This window comes from Musa acuminata, chromosome BXJ3-8, assembly GCF_036884655.1.
Source record: "Musa acuminata AAA Group cultivar baxijiao chromosome BXJ3-8, Cavendish_Baxijiao_AAA, whole genome shotgun sequence".
Classification (NCBI taxonomy): Eukaryota; Viridiplantae; Streptophyta; class Magnoliopsida; order Zingiberales; family Musaceae; genus Musa; species Musa acuminata.
The window spans coordinates 42,117,855-42,130,946 of NC_088356.1; the positions used below are offsets into that span (position 1 = coordinate 42,117,855).

A 13,092-nucleotide genomic window follows, 5' to 3' on the forward strand; every position below is an offset into this window, starting at 1 on the left:
AGTGAAGACAGTTCCACAATATAAAGTATCAGCATGCTTTAGGATCCTCAAAATAACAAATATAAATTAGACAGACTTTTATGATATGATGCCATCAAAGGCACAACATCACTGCTCCAAATAGTTCTTTCCTCAAAATCTTTCATCAAAATGAATTTTCCCCATTCTTCAATATATGTTGCCTACAAAATAAATGATCAAACAAATACACGTTAGACCACAGAAGCATAGGTGAAACATCAAACATGAAAACAGCATATATACTGTTCAATAACCATCAAATACTAGAGAAATTTAACATGCTTCGTCAATAACACAAAATTCAAGCAGATAAGTTTGGCCAGCACCATAGTGTTTCTTACCTTATTACACAAACTTGCCTAAACATTAGCCTCATAACCATTTACATGAAGAGTTTCAAGCCAGAATAGTTCCATGAAGATGGACATGAAGCCAGAACCTACTTTTATGCTTCCTTGTCTTATTTTAATCGTCAAATACTTAAACTACTATGGCCCATTGGCAATACTACTGTTCTAATATTGTTTATAAAAGGAAAACAAAGAACAAAAAACCAGAGAAACAAATACAATGGTAATTTGAGTTCTACAATTTGTTCTTTTGAAAATTGAGATGGCATAGAGATGCCCAAGGAGACCTATAGATGCTACAGCTTGATGAGGTGAATCCACCAAAATTAGTGGCATGACAAGAGGCAAGGAAGAACCATGAAAACTTTATTAGAAACAACAAAAAGAGATATCACATCCATAGTTAGATTACGGATAGTCTCAAGCAAAGCTCAATGGCCATAAATGAAACCAACCGCAAAAAATGTTGAGAGTCTTGAGACATTATTGCTTCTTGTTGCTGTTGTATGAACCAATAAGTACTTCCCACAATTTCTAATTTCTATACCTTTTTCAAATGACTATCCACACAATTTAGCCCAGTTATAACCTGATGGTTCCTACAAGACCTGAGTCCAAATCTTATCCATAACAGCCACATCAGAAATAATTTCAAAAGAAAAACAAATTGAGATGAAAGAAAACTAAAGCACATCTCATTTACAAAACAATAATAATAGCACATAAGTTATGCCAAACAGAACCAATACTGTACAAAATTACTTCTCCTGGAGCAATATTAGACATGTTATTTAAGAGAACCCTTGAAAATCATTATAATATTCTACAGGGGTTCCAAAAAACAAAGTATATTTTCAGGAATGAACCCCAAGATCTTCAGAAGAAGGAATCATAAAGAGTGTTATCTAATAACATAGCAATAACACAAAACAAACATGGACCTACAACATTGGAACCGATATCAATCTACCTGAGGCTCTTCCAAAGGATGTCTTAGGATCAAATGTGATGACGTTATTGCCTCGTTCTCTTTGATAACTGGCTCAAAAGAGTTAAGATGATGAAATACATGGCGATTCCACCCAGAGTCTTTACCAGAACGAGACAAATCTCTTGCATTTAGCGGTGAGCCAGAGATAGATATTCGCCGGTTCCCATCTACAGCCTTCTGTAGAAGTAGACCAAATGGAAGGGGAAATATAGATGCAACAGCAAATGGTAGAGGTATACAAACCACCTCACCTGCAATATGTAGTTAAATGAAAATTTTAAAAGAAGGCTAAAAACACAAGTAGAAAAATATTCCAAGTAAATTTGTGAACATTAACTTCTTTAGTAGGATTAAGCATTTGAAGGGGCACCCTAATATTTAAGACCATTTAGTTACACAAACTGAAAACCAATAAGAAAAAGAACCTACAAAAATACAAGAGAACGACAAGCGTTAACTCATTTTCAAGGAGTGCAAGCATATAAGGTCTATTTGGCTTTTAAAAGAAATAACAAACTCACCAGATGCACCATAAATCGATAAAGTATCAATCTGCAGAACACAAAGAAGAGCATCTGGAATAGCTTCCATGCGACACCAGCAGGCCTAAAATTATATAAATAAGCCGTTATCAGTGCAATCACTTCCGAAAATACAAGCAGCATAAGTTATACTAATATAATATGAATACCATAATGACTGTTTTCGGAGAGTTGTATCGTTTATGAACCCGGGACCCTGTGCTCCATGTTATCCTGTCAACAAACAACATCACTAGTTAGGTTAATAACAGTATTAGAATTTTGAAAGAAGGCAAACAGAAAATGGACAAGCCACTTAACCGCTACAAAACAGTTCTCAGTAAAAAGAATCATCAGTGTTTTAAGGAAGAAGGCGTAGGAACAAATATTGCTTCTCATGTTAAAGAAGAAAGGGCCAACATCTGATGAGAAGCATGGGAGCTCAGGCGAAGTGAGACGAGAAAGGGACAACAACATCCCAGACGCTGCACTTGATTTCTTGGACACCCAAGAAAATTTCTCCAAGAATTCCGCATTAGAACTGTGAATCAACTATACTAAAAAGATCAGCAAGCGCGAATTGATGAAACAAACTAGAGATGATCTCGTTGATTATTGCAGAGACAAAAGCCATTTTCCATTCAAAGAAGAAATCAAATGTTAAAATCAGCCAAACCAACAAGATATTCTGAACTGACGAAACCCCTAGATATTAGGGTAGGGTTCTTGAATATGAGAATGAGGAGAAATACTCTTCAACACCTAAACCCTTGATGCTAGGGTTCTTGAAATTATGAAGAGGAGGAAATGTATCTGAACACGAACTCATATAAGAGTGTTCTTGAAAACAAGCAGAGGACGAGAAGCATCTGAACACGTACACCCTAGGGTTCTTGAAGACAAGAAGAAGAGGAGGTGGGGACAGGAGTGAGGGCTTTACCGGCTACCGCGTATAAAGATCTCGTGATCGCCGTCGTCGGAGGGGGGCGAGGGGGAAGAGAAGTCGAGATCGGCTGAGACGGCGGCAGAGGATAGGGTAGCGGCGGCGGGGCCGTCCCTCTCGCGGGCGACGTCGGCGTGGAAGAGGAAGTACTGGTGTTCCTCGGGGGCGGTCTCGAGGGGCTTCCCCTCGAGCTCCTCAGAGACCAGGCCGAAGGGCTTGAACTCCCCGAGGACCGTCAGATCCCGGACTCCGATCGACATCGCCGGCGGCGATAGAAGGAGTGTAGAACCGAGAAGAGAGTGAGAAAGCGCGCAGTTTCCCGCCCTCGGATCATATAGAAGTTTGTTTGGGCTTTTGGGCCCATCTATACCATCGTATGTGGATCGGGTTAAAACATAAGCTTCGAACAAAAGCCTACCCGATCCGATAATTCGGACCCAATAGGATGTTCGTGTAATAATTTGTCTTTTATACCCATAAAATATCTTCCAAAATAATTGTTAATATATATATATATATATATATATATATATGTAACATCTGGTAGGTCAGCATTAATGTCAAATACGCAAGTCTGTTATAGGTCCATAGGTATTTGCCATAAAGGCATACCATCGAGATGTATCGAGCACACTGATATAAAGAACACGTAGACACTGCAAATAATCCATTGATTCGTCCATTCTCTCTACAACATATTCCATGAAGGACAAACCTACATTTTAAAGGGATCATCAACTTTTATTGAAAGCATAGACGCTCCTAAGACAGACTTCCCTTCGCTGCGAGTCTGATGGATTACAGCTGAAGCATCACGAGAGGATCCCTCATGGAGTGCTTCCGCGGAATGGGTTGGGGGCTTCGAAGCCTGGGTTCGGAACGAAGGTGTCGTCGTTCCCGGGGAGATACCGGCTGTTAGCTACAGCTGGGCCACTGTGGTCTACATTACGAAGCCAAGGCAGCACGCGACCGAAGAACCGAGGAATCTTCTCCTCTGAGTTCGCCGGATCGCCACGCGCTGCGAGAGCCAATTGAGAGAACGACGACAGCAACAGGAGGAGGAGGATGAGGAGGGGAAGACAAGGGCGGTGTGAGGAGCTCGCCATGGAGAAGGGAGAGAAGGATGAAGCAATGGAGGAGTTTGTGATGGTTTGGGACGTAGGCGAGTTGCTCATATAAGCGTGAAGAGATGCTAGAGTTCGGTGGGGCTGTAGTGGCGGTCATTGATACAAGCTTCTGACGACTCTCTTTGCTTTATGCAAGCTCTAAATGCATCAAACCAGAGATTCCTGGCCGCGTGTGTTCACCAGCTTTCTAACGCTCATTAATTCATTTCCGCCACCGCCTCGGCAGACTGTTGAAGTTTGCAATGCTAGACATCACGCATGACATATGCATGACATATGGCATGAGAGCTTCAATTCACATGACCGTGGTTCAGTTTCAACCGCAACAGAATTGGGTGGGATCCAAATCGAATGGATCTGACGGTTCGGAACTGATTCCAAATCGGTCCAGGAAAATTTAGTGTCGGTTCCAACTATGTCGAACCGAAACCGGAATCAATGTCGGTGATTTTGGTTAAGTTCGAACAACCCAAATTAAAAATTAATTAATTAATTTCCAAAAATTATGAATTGATTTTCAAAGTGAAACTTCGATCAAATATTTAAAATAAATTTAAGTTCTTCGATCGTAGCACCAAAATGGAGGAATCTACTTTGGAGTTTCGAAAAGTTATGATGTGTTCATTATGATAGATGACACCGAATCTAACATCATCACAACCCATTCTCTGACTCTCCGGGATAAAGCTATGCATGTATAATTTGGGTAACTTCGCCTGTTGATTCCGAATCATTTACAGAAGGCTGATGATGCACATCAATAAATGATGATGAACACCAGCGGCTGATGTCAATGACGGCACATGCACTCATCGCATCAGATTCATGCACTCCAACACGGACGTTTTCTCCCCTCGAAACTAGGGACGTCCAGCCAGGATCTCCTCGTCCTCTTCTTCCATGAATCGGGTTTCTGCGTCAGGTTCAGCAAAACAAGGTCGGCTGCATGCAGAATCCCCGCCGCCGACTCAGCGCCGACTTGAGCTCATCTCCGTTATTCTACAGCGAGGCGATGACTCGCTCTCTTTCACCCTATCTCGCCACATCTACTGAAGCTGTTAGTGTCACTGCGACCGTGTTGCATGGGGGGTGATGTCTATTCTATGCATTATTTATTATCGTCGTTGATAATGCTTCATGCATTTTATATTCATGTGTTGCTTCCAGAGATCTCGAGTCACAGTCCATCGGTTTGACCGCGGCGGTGGAATTGTCTTGCTTGCTCTGACTCCCACGAAGCGATCGTCTTTCTTAGATCATATATATTTATAACAGATAGTCGTATTTTCTCTCCATCTATATATTTTATTTTACTATGATTAATACTCGGCACATTCTTCAAAGCGATTCCATACGGCAATACCAATCATTTGGACTCAATTATTGGTTGGTTCCATCGATCTTGATACATTACAAATATTTACATGCGATGCCCATGCTCTCTATCGGTATATCGAGAGCTTGAATCATATACGGATCAGATCTCAGTGGCGTCCACTGTCATGCCTACCGATCATCAATCACGCACAGCTTCCATGTGTTGTGTTCATCCATTACGCACTTTGGGGACGACGTGTACTCATAGGCCAAAACACTACCGAGTGAACCAAACGAGGGGAAAGGAAGGCATCGTGCACGTCTCCTCCTCGCCCTTACAAGCGAAGGCATCGTGCGCTCCTCGACCACATCCACAAGCCACGAATCTCCCACCTCCACCACCGCATCACCGTCTCATGCCCCTCCACCTCATCTTTGGTCCCACTTCAACTCTTCCTACTTGTAGAATCCCGTTACGTCAAACGCCCGCCTGAGGTAAAGATTAGTATCGTAGAGTTCCGTTTCGTCCAACATCCGTTTGTTTCTCTTACCTCTCCCGCGCCTAACGATAAATACCGGCCCTGTCATCGCCAGTTCTCAGAGCCTCTTCTTTCTCCTCCGTTTCCCTCTTCCCTCACTTAGCTCGGAGCGCAAGCTGCCTTCCCCCATGGAGCCAAGCGGCAGGAATTGGGTGAGGGGAAGACCCATCGGAAGCGGTTCCTTCGCCACGGTTAGCCTCGCCCTCGACAGATCTCAGGGTGAAGTCTTCGCCGTCAAGTCCGTCGCTCTCAACGGCGCCAACCTTGCTGCGATCCTTTCCCTTAGCAACGAGATCCGAATCCTCAGCTCCGTTCGCTCGCCCTACGTCGTCCAGTACCTCGGCGACGACGTCAGCCGCGAAGCTCGATCCGGCGCGTGCCGGAACCTGCACATGGAGTACTTGCCCGGCGGTTCCGTCGCGGACTTGGCGGCGGAGAGGAGGCGGAAGGGTTGCCCCGTGGACGACGCGGACGTGCGTTCGTACACGCGATGCGTGACCCGTGCCCTTCGTTACCTCCACGACGTGGCCGGAGTCGTCCACTGCGACGTGAAGGGCCGAAATGTCCTGTTAGGCGGAGCCGCCGGCGTCGCCAAGCTCGCGGATTTCGGTGCGGCGGTGAGGATTTCCGGGGGAGATGCGCGTAGCTGGGTGCGGGGAACGCCGCTGTGGATGGCGCCGGAGGTCGCCCGGGGGGAGCGGCCGAGGCCGGAGTCAGACGTCTGGTCGCTCGGGTGCACGGTCATCGAGATGGCGACCGGAGCGCAGCCATGGCCAGACTGGAGACTTAAAGATGCTGCAGAAGCGATGTTTCGTATTGGTTACGGCGACGAGCTGCCGGAATTCCCGCCCCTGCTGTTGGAGGTCGCCCGTGATTTCCTCGACAAGTGCTTGAGAAGGGACGCAAGCGAGCGGTGGACTGCAGAGCAATTATTGCAGCACCCTTTCCTAGCCGAAGCGGAAACCCCCATGGAGGAGACCCCGCGAGGCGTGCTCGAATGGGCAAACTTGGAGTTCCACGACGGCGCCGATGACGGAGAAGGTTGCAGTGCGAGTTACAGTGACCTTTCTGATTCCACCGAGCTGGTGGCTAGTGGAAGAAAAAGAGTAGGAGAATTAGCTTCATGCGGGGGAGTTTTGGCCTGGGAAAGTGATGATTGGGAGGAAGTAAGGAGGGTCGAGGAGCTCAATTTGCAGGGGGACAAAGCAGAAGAGGAGAGAGGGACGTTCTGGGAATGTCCTGATTGCACCAGTTTGGGTTCGGCAGACAAGCATGGGGGTGTCAGTGAGGAACAAGGGGATGACTTACCCAGTGTAATGAGATGCTCTGTTTCTTCTCCTACTGCCTCTTGTCCCTGTTCCTTTTGCAAGGGTCGTTTGGTCTGCCATCATGTGAATGGACTCATTAGGGTGTTGTTCTTTGGTTGTTGTTGTTTGCTGTCACAACAATGGATAAAATTTCATGGACTTCCATGTTACATCAACAGCAACAAAAATTTAACTTGGGACCTCCTCCATTCAACAGTAATTTGTATCACTTGTGTCTCTCATTCTTCGCGGCACAAAAGCACCACAGAGAGCATGGTGACCTCCCACCAGATGCTGTGCTGCACTTTCTTCTCTTGTGCGTATATTCTTATCCAGCATGATGTGTCATTGTGTTTGTGGCCATGGCTGGCCAAGAGGAGATGTTGGTTCCCCTGTGCTCTTAGACATTCGATCAACCTCAGCCATTGTGGATTATGTAGGGCCCCTGCCGTGGGTCACTTCATCCATGGCCGCAAATATATGTGGCTCCAGTTGGCCTACATCGGCCCCCTCTGTTCATGGTCACTACAAAATTAGGATTTTTCTTTTTTTTTTTTTGTGAGAAAAAAAATGCAAGTTAGCATGAGTAATTAATTAAGCCGCATGTTTCCATTTAGGTGGACTAAACCAATGAGAATTATTGGACTGATGCATCAGATCAAAACTGTGTTTGGTGGCTAGACCAGTTCTGCAAAGCAGCATAACTCTCCTGCAAAAAGCTGCTACCAATTTGGATGATTGATCTTGTTTTTGGTTCCTTGAGCTGACAAGGTAAATGAGAATTTGATTGAGCTTGGTGATCTCTTCTGTTGTGAATTATGCACTCTCAAGGTGGTCATCCTGGGTAGAAGCTAAATATATCTAATTCGCCTGGCATTTATGTGCTAACTTTGATCATTTTCCATGCTCATTAGATTAATTCGTATGCATCATGGGGTAATTAGCCTTGGTTGCTTGAAAGCAATTCTATACAGTATTCTCAGCCTCAGTTTTCTATCACCGTAAATCAATCATGGAAACTCTAAATCAATTTAATTCACAAAACGATCACCCAGGAAACCACAGACATGAATGGAGAGTAGAAATCATGAGAGGAGAGCTCAAGATCGAGTGGTTTTTGGGGGACACTGGGCCGGCATGAAAGCCAATGGCCCGGCCACATACACATCGATGTCGGCGTACTGGCCTGAGATGGTCGTGTTCTCGTACCGGAGCTGCGCTCCCCTCACCCCGTTGTTGACGTCGGTGGGGCGGTCGCAGCGGATGTCGGATGACACGAGGAGGCGCACGCCGCAGGCTTCCACCGGATCGAAGTAGCCGCCCCTCATGGTGGTCGTGTACAGCTCCACGAACACGTACCCGTTGTCATCCGCCGCCGCGGACTTGTAGAGCACCACCCGGTTCCGGTGGTCCCTGCAGGTGATGCTCACCCTGGCCGACGGCAGCGGCTTGGCGCCGGCCAGATTCCAGGTCCCCACGCTGCCGCAGTCCTGGCAGCTGACCAGGCCTTCCACCGCCACTACCACCTTCTTCTGCGCCTCGACATCCGCCGCTGCAGCCGGGAAGACGTGGGCGCTCCCCAGGACGAACACCATGGTGAGAAAAAAGGGTAGAACCTTGGTCGGCATGTCGTGGCGTGTTGCGAGAGGAAACGGACGAGAAGAGAAGAAGGGGGGTTGCACCTGGCCAAGCTCTTCGTCTGCCGCTGATATAGGGGGTTTGCTTTGGAATTTCGATGGAGTGATTCTTACGCAACACCCTCTTTTTTCCTCTGTACTCGACGGCATTATCTCCAACAGGATTGATCATCTCCTGCTCTGTCTAATCTGGACGTGGGAAGTTGTCATGGGATGAAGAGGAGGAACCTGCTAAATTCCTCGCTGTTGATATTTTGATGACAAGAAACCTGAGATTAGAGTTCACACAAAACAAGTGCGCGCGTGTAAATTGTTATTGTGGTGGGCGGAGACAGGTCGCCCATATGAGGTGCGCTCAGCTACCACGAAAGCCGAAAGGAAGCGGTTCACCTCCACGTGGCTCGTCGTCCCGTTCGTTGGACCGCGTCGAGACGGCCTGGAGGCCGATGCCCGTGGGTCGCGATTTATGTTACGACTCCAAGCTCCTTTATATGTTCTCCACGCAAAAAATAATTTTAGTAGTTAAAATTGTAGCAACTCGCGAATCATTTTGTGATGAGTCATTCACTTGCGAATAGCAATTATGTATGCAAATATTCAATGGATGTGCAACAACTCTCTAGTCTCCATCCATGGCAATCTTTCGAAACCTCGGACAACTCGGAAACCATCACAAACGTAAGTTTACAAAACAACAGGAAGACAAACGCAGATATCACAACACAAGCGGATCATCAGTAGTGGGTCCTGGGGTGGCAGTGGACGGGCTTGAAAGCCAGCGGCCCGGCGGCATACAGTTCGGTCTCACAGTGCTCACCGGAATTCGTCTTGCTCTCGTCCCGAAGCTTCGCTCCCTGGATCCCGTAGTTGACGTTGGTGAGGCGGTTGCAGCTGGCATCCGGGGAGGCGAGGAGGCGGGCGGTGCATGCCGTGACCGGATCAAAGGTGGCACTCCTCAGGTGGGCTCCGTCGAGCAGCTTGTAGAAGTATCCATTCCTGTCCGTCTCCGCACTGTCGTAGAAGATGACTCTGTGCTTGTGGTCCTTGCAGATGATGCTCACCTTGGCCGACGGTAGGGGCCTGGCGCCGTCCAGGTTCCAGCTACCGACGTACTTGCATTTCTGGCAGTAGACCATGCCTTCCACCGCCTTGTTCGTGCCGTCCGCCGCTGCGCGGGGGAACAGCGAGGTGTTCCCCACGGCCAGTGCCAGGAAGAGGAGGAGGAGGGAGAAGACCTTGGTCGACATCTTAGCAAACACTTGGAGTTGGGGAGAGACGAGGAGGTAAGCCTATATATGGATGGGAGTTTCATATGAGTTGGTGGTGAAGGACGTGGGGAGTTGTAAGAGTGGACTTTGGCTACGTGAACGCATGTCTGTAATACACACGTTGTCAGATTGGTCGAATCACCCATAAAATTTTCGAGGGTAACGTGGTCTCATTGCAAAGTTGATGCGGTTGGATGCCACGACACACATAAATTGTTTCGGGGTGACTCGGCAACCTCTCTAGTTCTCGCTGGATCAGATGGATCGCCCTCGAGAACCACCGAGAAGGATGCGTGGGTCCCACGTAAACATCAGGTGTGCCCTCTATCGTTCTTGGAGTTTGACCCATTTTGCATCCATTTAAAGGAATTTTGACTCGTCACGTGTGTGGCTTCCACGTATTATATCACGTCACCCCTCAAACACACATCATAATAATTATTTCCTGAGAACACGCATCTCGAAGTAAACACGGAGAGAGAGAGGAGGGGGTGGGCCCGTGACGTACACGCGAGGGCCCACGTAGGTACACCTCCACACACGACATAAGCAACCGTGCCACGTCGGTCAAAAGGCTGTGACTCCGCGCCGTGATTCGTGCGTACGTTCACAGGACCCGCCCATCCCACTTGCTCGACCAAAAGGACCGAAATAGTGATTTCAGTCATCCAAAACAGTTGCTATGATAAATTTAATTGTCGAAAGGGAGCAGAACAAATAATGTTGTTTTCGAAATATTTTGGAATATAAAGCCCCCTATTTCACTCATTTAGACAGAGTCACAAAAATTGGGTCTCGTACGGAACGTGCACAATTTTTGTGAATCATCCTATTTCTGTGAATCTCAAAGTTTTATATCGTATTTTTATTTGAAGTTATTATCTTTATCAAAATCTTGAACAGTGCTAGTTAATTATTTATAAAGATCTCGATTATTGATAGTGATTTATGACGTACCAAAATAATAATAGCAGTCCATCATTGGTGGTGTACAGAAGAATAAAAAGACCTCCATGGACAATTTGGCTTCTCTTCTTGTGAGAGATCCTATGTGTCTTCTTCGTGAGTTATCTTTAGAATTAATAATAGCATCTATTAGAATAAAAGGTGAAAAGAAGCAACACAAAATTCAATGCCAAAAACTGGTCCTCGAGTGAATGAAGCATGTACGAGAAATTACATGAAGCATGTGATCCGTATGTACTCGATTGGACCACCTTCACACCGCAAAGTTGTAAATTATGCACACCCACGATTCAAAAGGACTGAACAGTGACATCGTAAGATCAAACAGTCACAAGAGAAGGTTTCATTGCTGGCGAGGTAGAGAGAAGAATAAGAAAGAAATAATACAAAAGGATCCTATGGAAATTTTTGACTTGTAATTTCTAATCACATCAGTATAATTGGATTGGATTAATCAACCATGGAATCCAAATTTGGTATAGAGAGAGAGAGAGAGAGAGAGAGAGAGGTTCAAAGAAAAAACATGTTCGTGTGTTTTGGGACTTGGGTGCTATCAAAGTTCAGTCAATAACTAAAAGATTTCTCTACTAAGTGATCAAATGAGCTGGTCAACCATCTCCAAAAACAAGTTTGACCATAAATCTAGTCTGACTTGTTCAACACCATTGCAAAGATCATCGATCAAAGTTGTTGAGATCAAAGAAGACATGAAATAAAATTACATGTCAAAAGCTTCTCCATTCAAACCCACATCTCCACAATAAAATTATGATTGTTGCATTGTGACCAAAACATTGACTTCAATAAATCATATATTACATATATTCTATTTTTAATTAATTAATAAAAACATCATATCGAGTCCACTCTTTGCCAACACTATTTATACTCTCCCTCTTATACTCATCTCCTTCCCCATCCCCATAATAAGCAAACATCTTCAAGAAATCTTCTTCTCCTTGCTAGATTTATTTATTTTTTTTCATTTTAATCCTTGAAATTTGGAAATATTAGAGAAGGAGTGGAAACAAAGGCGAAACAATGCCTTATAATTCTCCTCCCGAGCCTTCAGTCCAAGTTCAGAGGGTCACCGGCGGTGGTGGTGGCGGCGTCATGGGCGCGCGGGAGCGGTGCACGGCACATGAGCTGCCGGAGGCGGCGGCGAAGCACCACGAGCACGCGGTGGGGGCGAGGCAGTGCTGCTCGGCGGTGGTGAAGAGGGTAGCGGCGCCGGTGGCGGCGGTGTGGGCGGTGGTGCGGCGCTTCGACAAGCCGCAGGCCTACAAGCACTTCGTCAGGAGCTGCCACCTCGTGTGCGGGGACGGCGGGGTGGGCACCCTCCGGGAGGTGCGCGTCGTCTCGGGGCTGCCCGCCGCGACCAGCACCGAGCGGCTCGAGATCCTGGACGACGAGCACCACGTGCTCAGCTTCCGGGTGGTCGGCGGCGAGCACCGCCTCGCCAACTACCGGTCTGTCACCACGCTCCACCCCGACACGGCCGGTGCCGCCGAGGGGACCGTCGTGGTGGAGTCGTACGTGGTGGACGTGCCGCCGGGGAACACCAGGGACGACACGAGGCTGTTCGTCGACACCATCGTCAGGTGCAACCTCCAGTCCCTGGCGCGCACCGCCGAGGCCCTCCACCGGCGAGGCGGGGCCACGGCCGTTGCCGCCCGCATGGCAAACCCGTAATTTGCTCCTGCCATCGTTATTATAGTTCATCATCCTTTTGGTAAAGCCGTGAAATAATATTATTCTTAATCCATCTCTCAACTTTATAGTCATTTTCATTTGAAGCCGACTCCACTTTCTTGCACAAAATTAATTCATCGGATGGAATTTAATATAAATATAGCCATTAATCTCAACAAAAAAGAGAAAAAGGATCAAAGGCCAAGGCATTGTTCTTCCAAGTCAACTGCAATTACATTTGGTCAAGAAAGGAAGGGGGTGATGTGATGCTAATTATCCTAATGAACATAGTCCCATGTCTGGTGGATGGTAAGGCTAAACATTGTTGTTTGATCAGTGCTGATTTGGTGGATGGATTACATCACAATGTTCTAATTCTTGCCCGAGCTTGTCATACTGGAAAGATTGCTGGT

The 13,092-nt window shown here is 46.7% G+C and overlaps 5 protein-coding genes across 7 annotated transcripts in view; 2 read left to right on the plus strand and 3 right to left on the minus strand.

Moving 5' to 3' along the window:
- LOC135646060 (anaphase-promoting complex subunit 1-like) overlaps positions 1 to 3,141 on the minus strand; it is a 46,873-nt gene extending 43,732 nt beyond the window's left edge. For all 3 annotated transcript variants that reach the window (XR_010498944.1, XM_065165176.1, XM_065165175.1), the window contains exons 1-5: positions 2,824 to 3,141; positions 2,054 to 2,117; positions 1,884 to 1,968; positions 1,342 to 1,613; positions 77 to 182 (exon numbers count right to left, since the gene is read on the minus strand). Coding sequence is in view for 2 of the 3 variants with exons in the window: in XM_065165176.1 (XP_065021248.1) it covers positions 77 to 182; positions 1,342 to 1,613; positions 1,884 to 1,968; positions 2,054 to 2,117; positions 2,824 to 3,086 (790 nt within the window). In the remaining variant the exon portion in view is untranslated. The remainder of the gene's footprint in view (positions 1 to 76; positions 183 to 1,341; positions 1,614 to 1,883; positions 1,969 to 2,053; positions 2,118 to 2,823) is intronic.
- Positions 3,142 to 5,828: 2,687 nt separating this feature from the next.
- On the plus strand, positions 5,829 to 7,668 carry LOC135644616 (mitogen-activated protein kinase kinase kinase 18-like). Its single transcript, XM_065162351.1, has one exon. The coding sequence runs from the start codon at positions 5,938 to 5,940 to the stop codon at positions 7,651 to 7,653; it is 1,716 nt and encodes a 571-aa protein (XP_065018423.1). The 5' UTR covers positions 5,829 to 5,937; the 3' UTR covers positions 7,654 to 7,668.
- Positions 7,669 to 8,122: 454 nt separating this feature from the next.
- On the minus strand, positions 8,123 to 9,012 carry LOC103995501 (non-classical arabinogalactan protein 30). The gene has a single exon (XM_009416095.3). The coding sequence runs from the start codon at positions 8,901 to 8,903 to the stop codon at positions 8,217 to 8,219; it is 687 nt and encodes a 228-aa protein (XP_009414370.2). The 5' UTR covers positions 8,904 to 9,012; the 3' UTR covers positions 8,123 to 8,216.
- Positions 9,013 to 9,310: 298 nt separating this feature from the next.
- On the minus strand, positions 9,311 to 10,004 carry LOC135644742 (non-classical arabinogalactan protein 30-like). Its single transcript, XM_065162615.1, has one exon. The coding sequence runs from the start codon at positions 9,998 to 10,000 to the stop codon at positions 9,488 to 9,490; it is 513 nt and encodes a 170-aa protein (XP_065018687.1). The 5' UTR covers positions 10,001 to 10,004; the 3' UTR covers positions 9,311 to 9,487.
- A 1,920-nt stretch (positions 10,005 to 11,924) lies between these two features.
- Positions 11,925 to 12,777, plus strand: LOC103995500 (abscisic acid receptor PYL4-like). Its single transcript, XM_009416094.3, has one exon. It carries the CDS (start codon positions 12,029 to 12,031, stop codon positions 12,677 to 12,679), a length of 651 nt encoding a protein of 216 aa, XP_009414369.2. The 5' UTR covers positions 11,925 to 12,028; the 3' UTR covers positions 12,680 to 12,777.
- The last annotated feature ends 315 nt before the right edge of the window (positions 12,778 to 13,092 follow it).

Coding starts and splice junctions, on each gene's coding strand:
- LOC135644742 (XM_065162615.1), bottom strand. CDS start 10,000: ATGTCGACCAAGGTCTTCTCCCTCCTCCTCCTCTTCCTGGCACTGGCC.
- LOC135644616 (XM_065162351.1), top strand. CDS start 5,938: ATGGAGCCAAGCGGCAGGAATTGGGTGAGGGGAAGACCCATCGGAAGC.
- LOC103995501 (XM_009416095.3), bottom strand. CDS start 8,903: ATGCCGTCGAGTACAGAGGAAAAAAGAGGGTGTTGCGTAAGAATCACT.
- LOC103995500 (XM_009416094.3), top strand. CDS start 12,029: ATGCCTTATAATTCTCCTCCCGAGCCTTCAGTCCAAGTTCAGAGGGTC.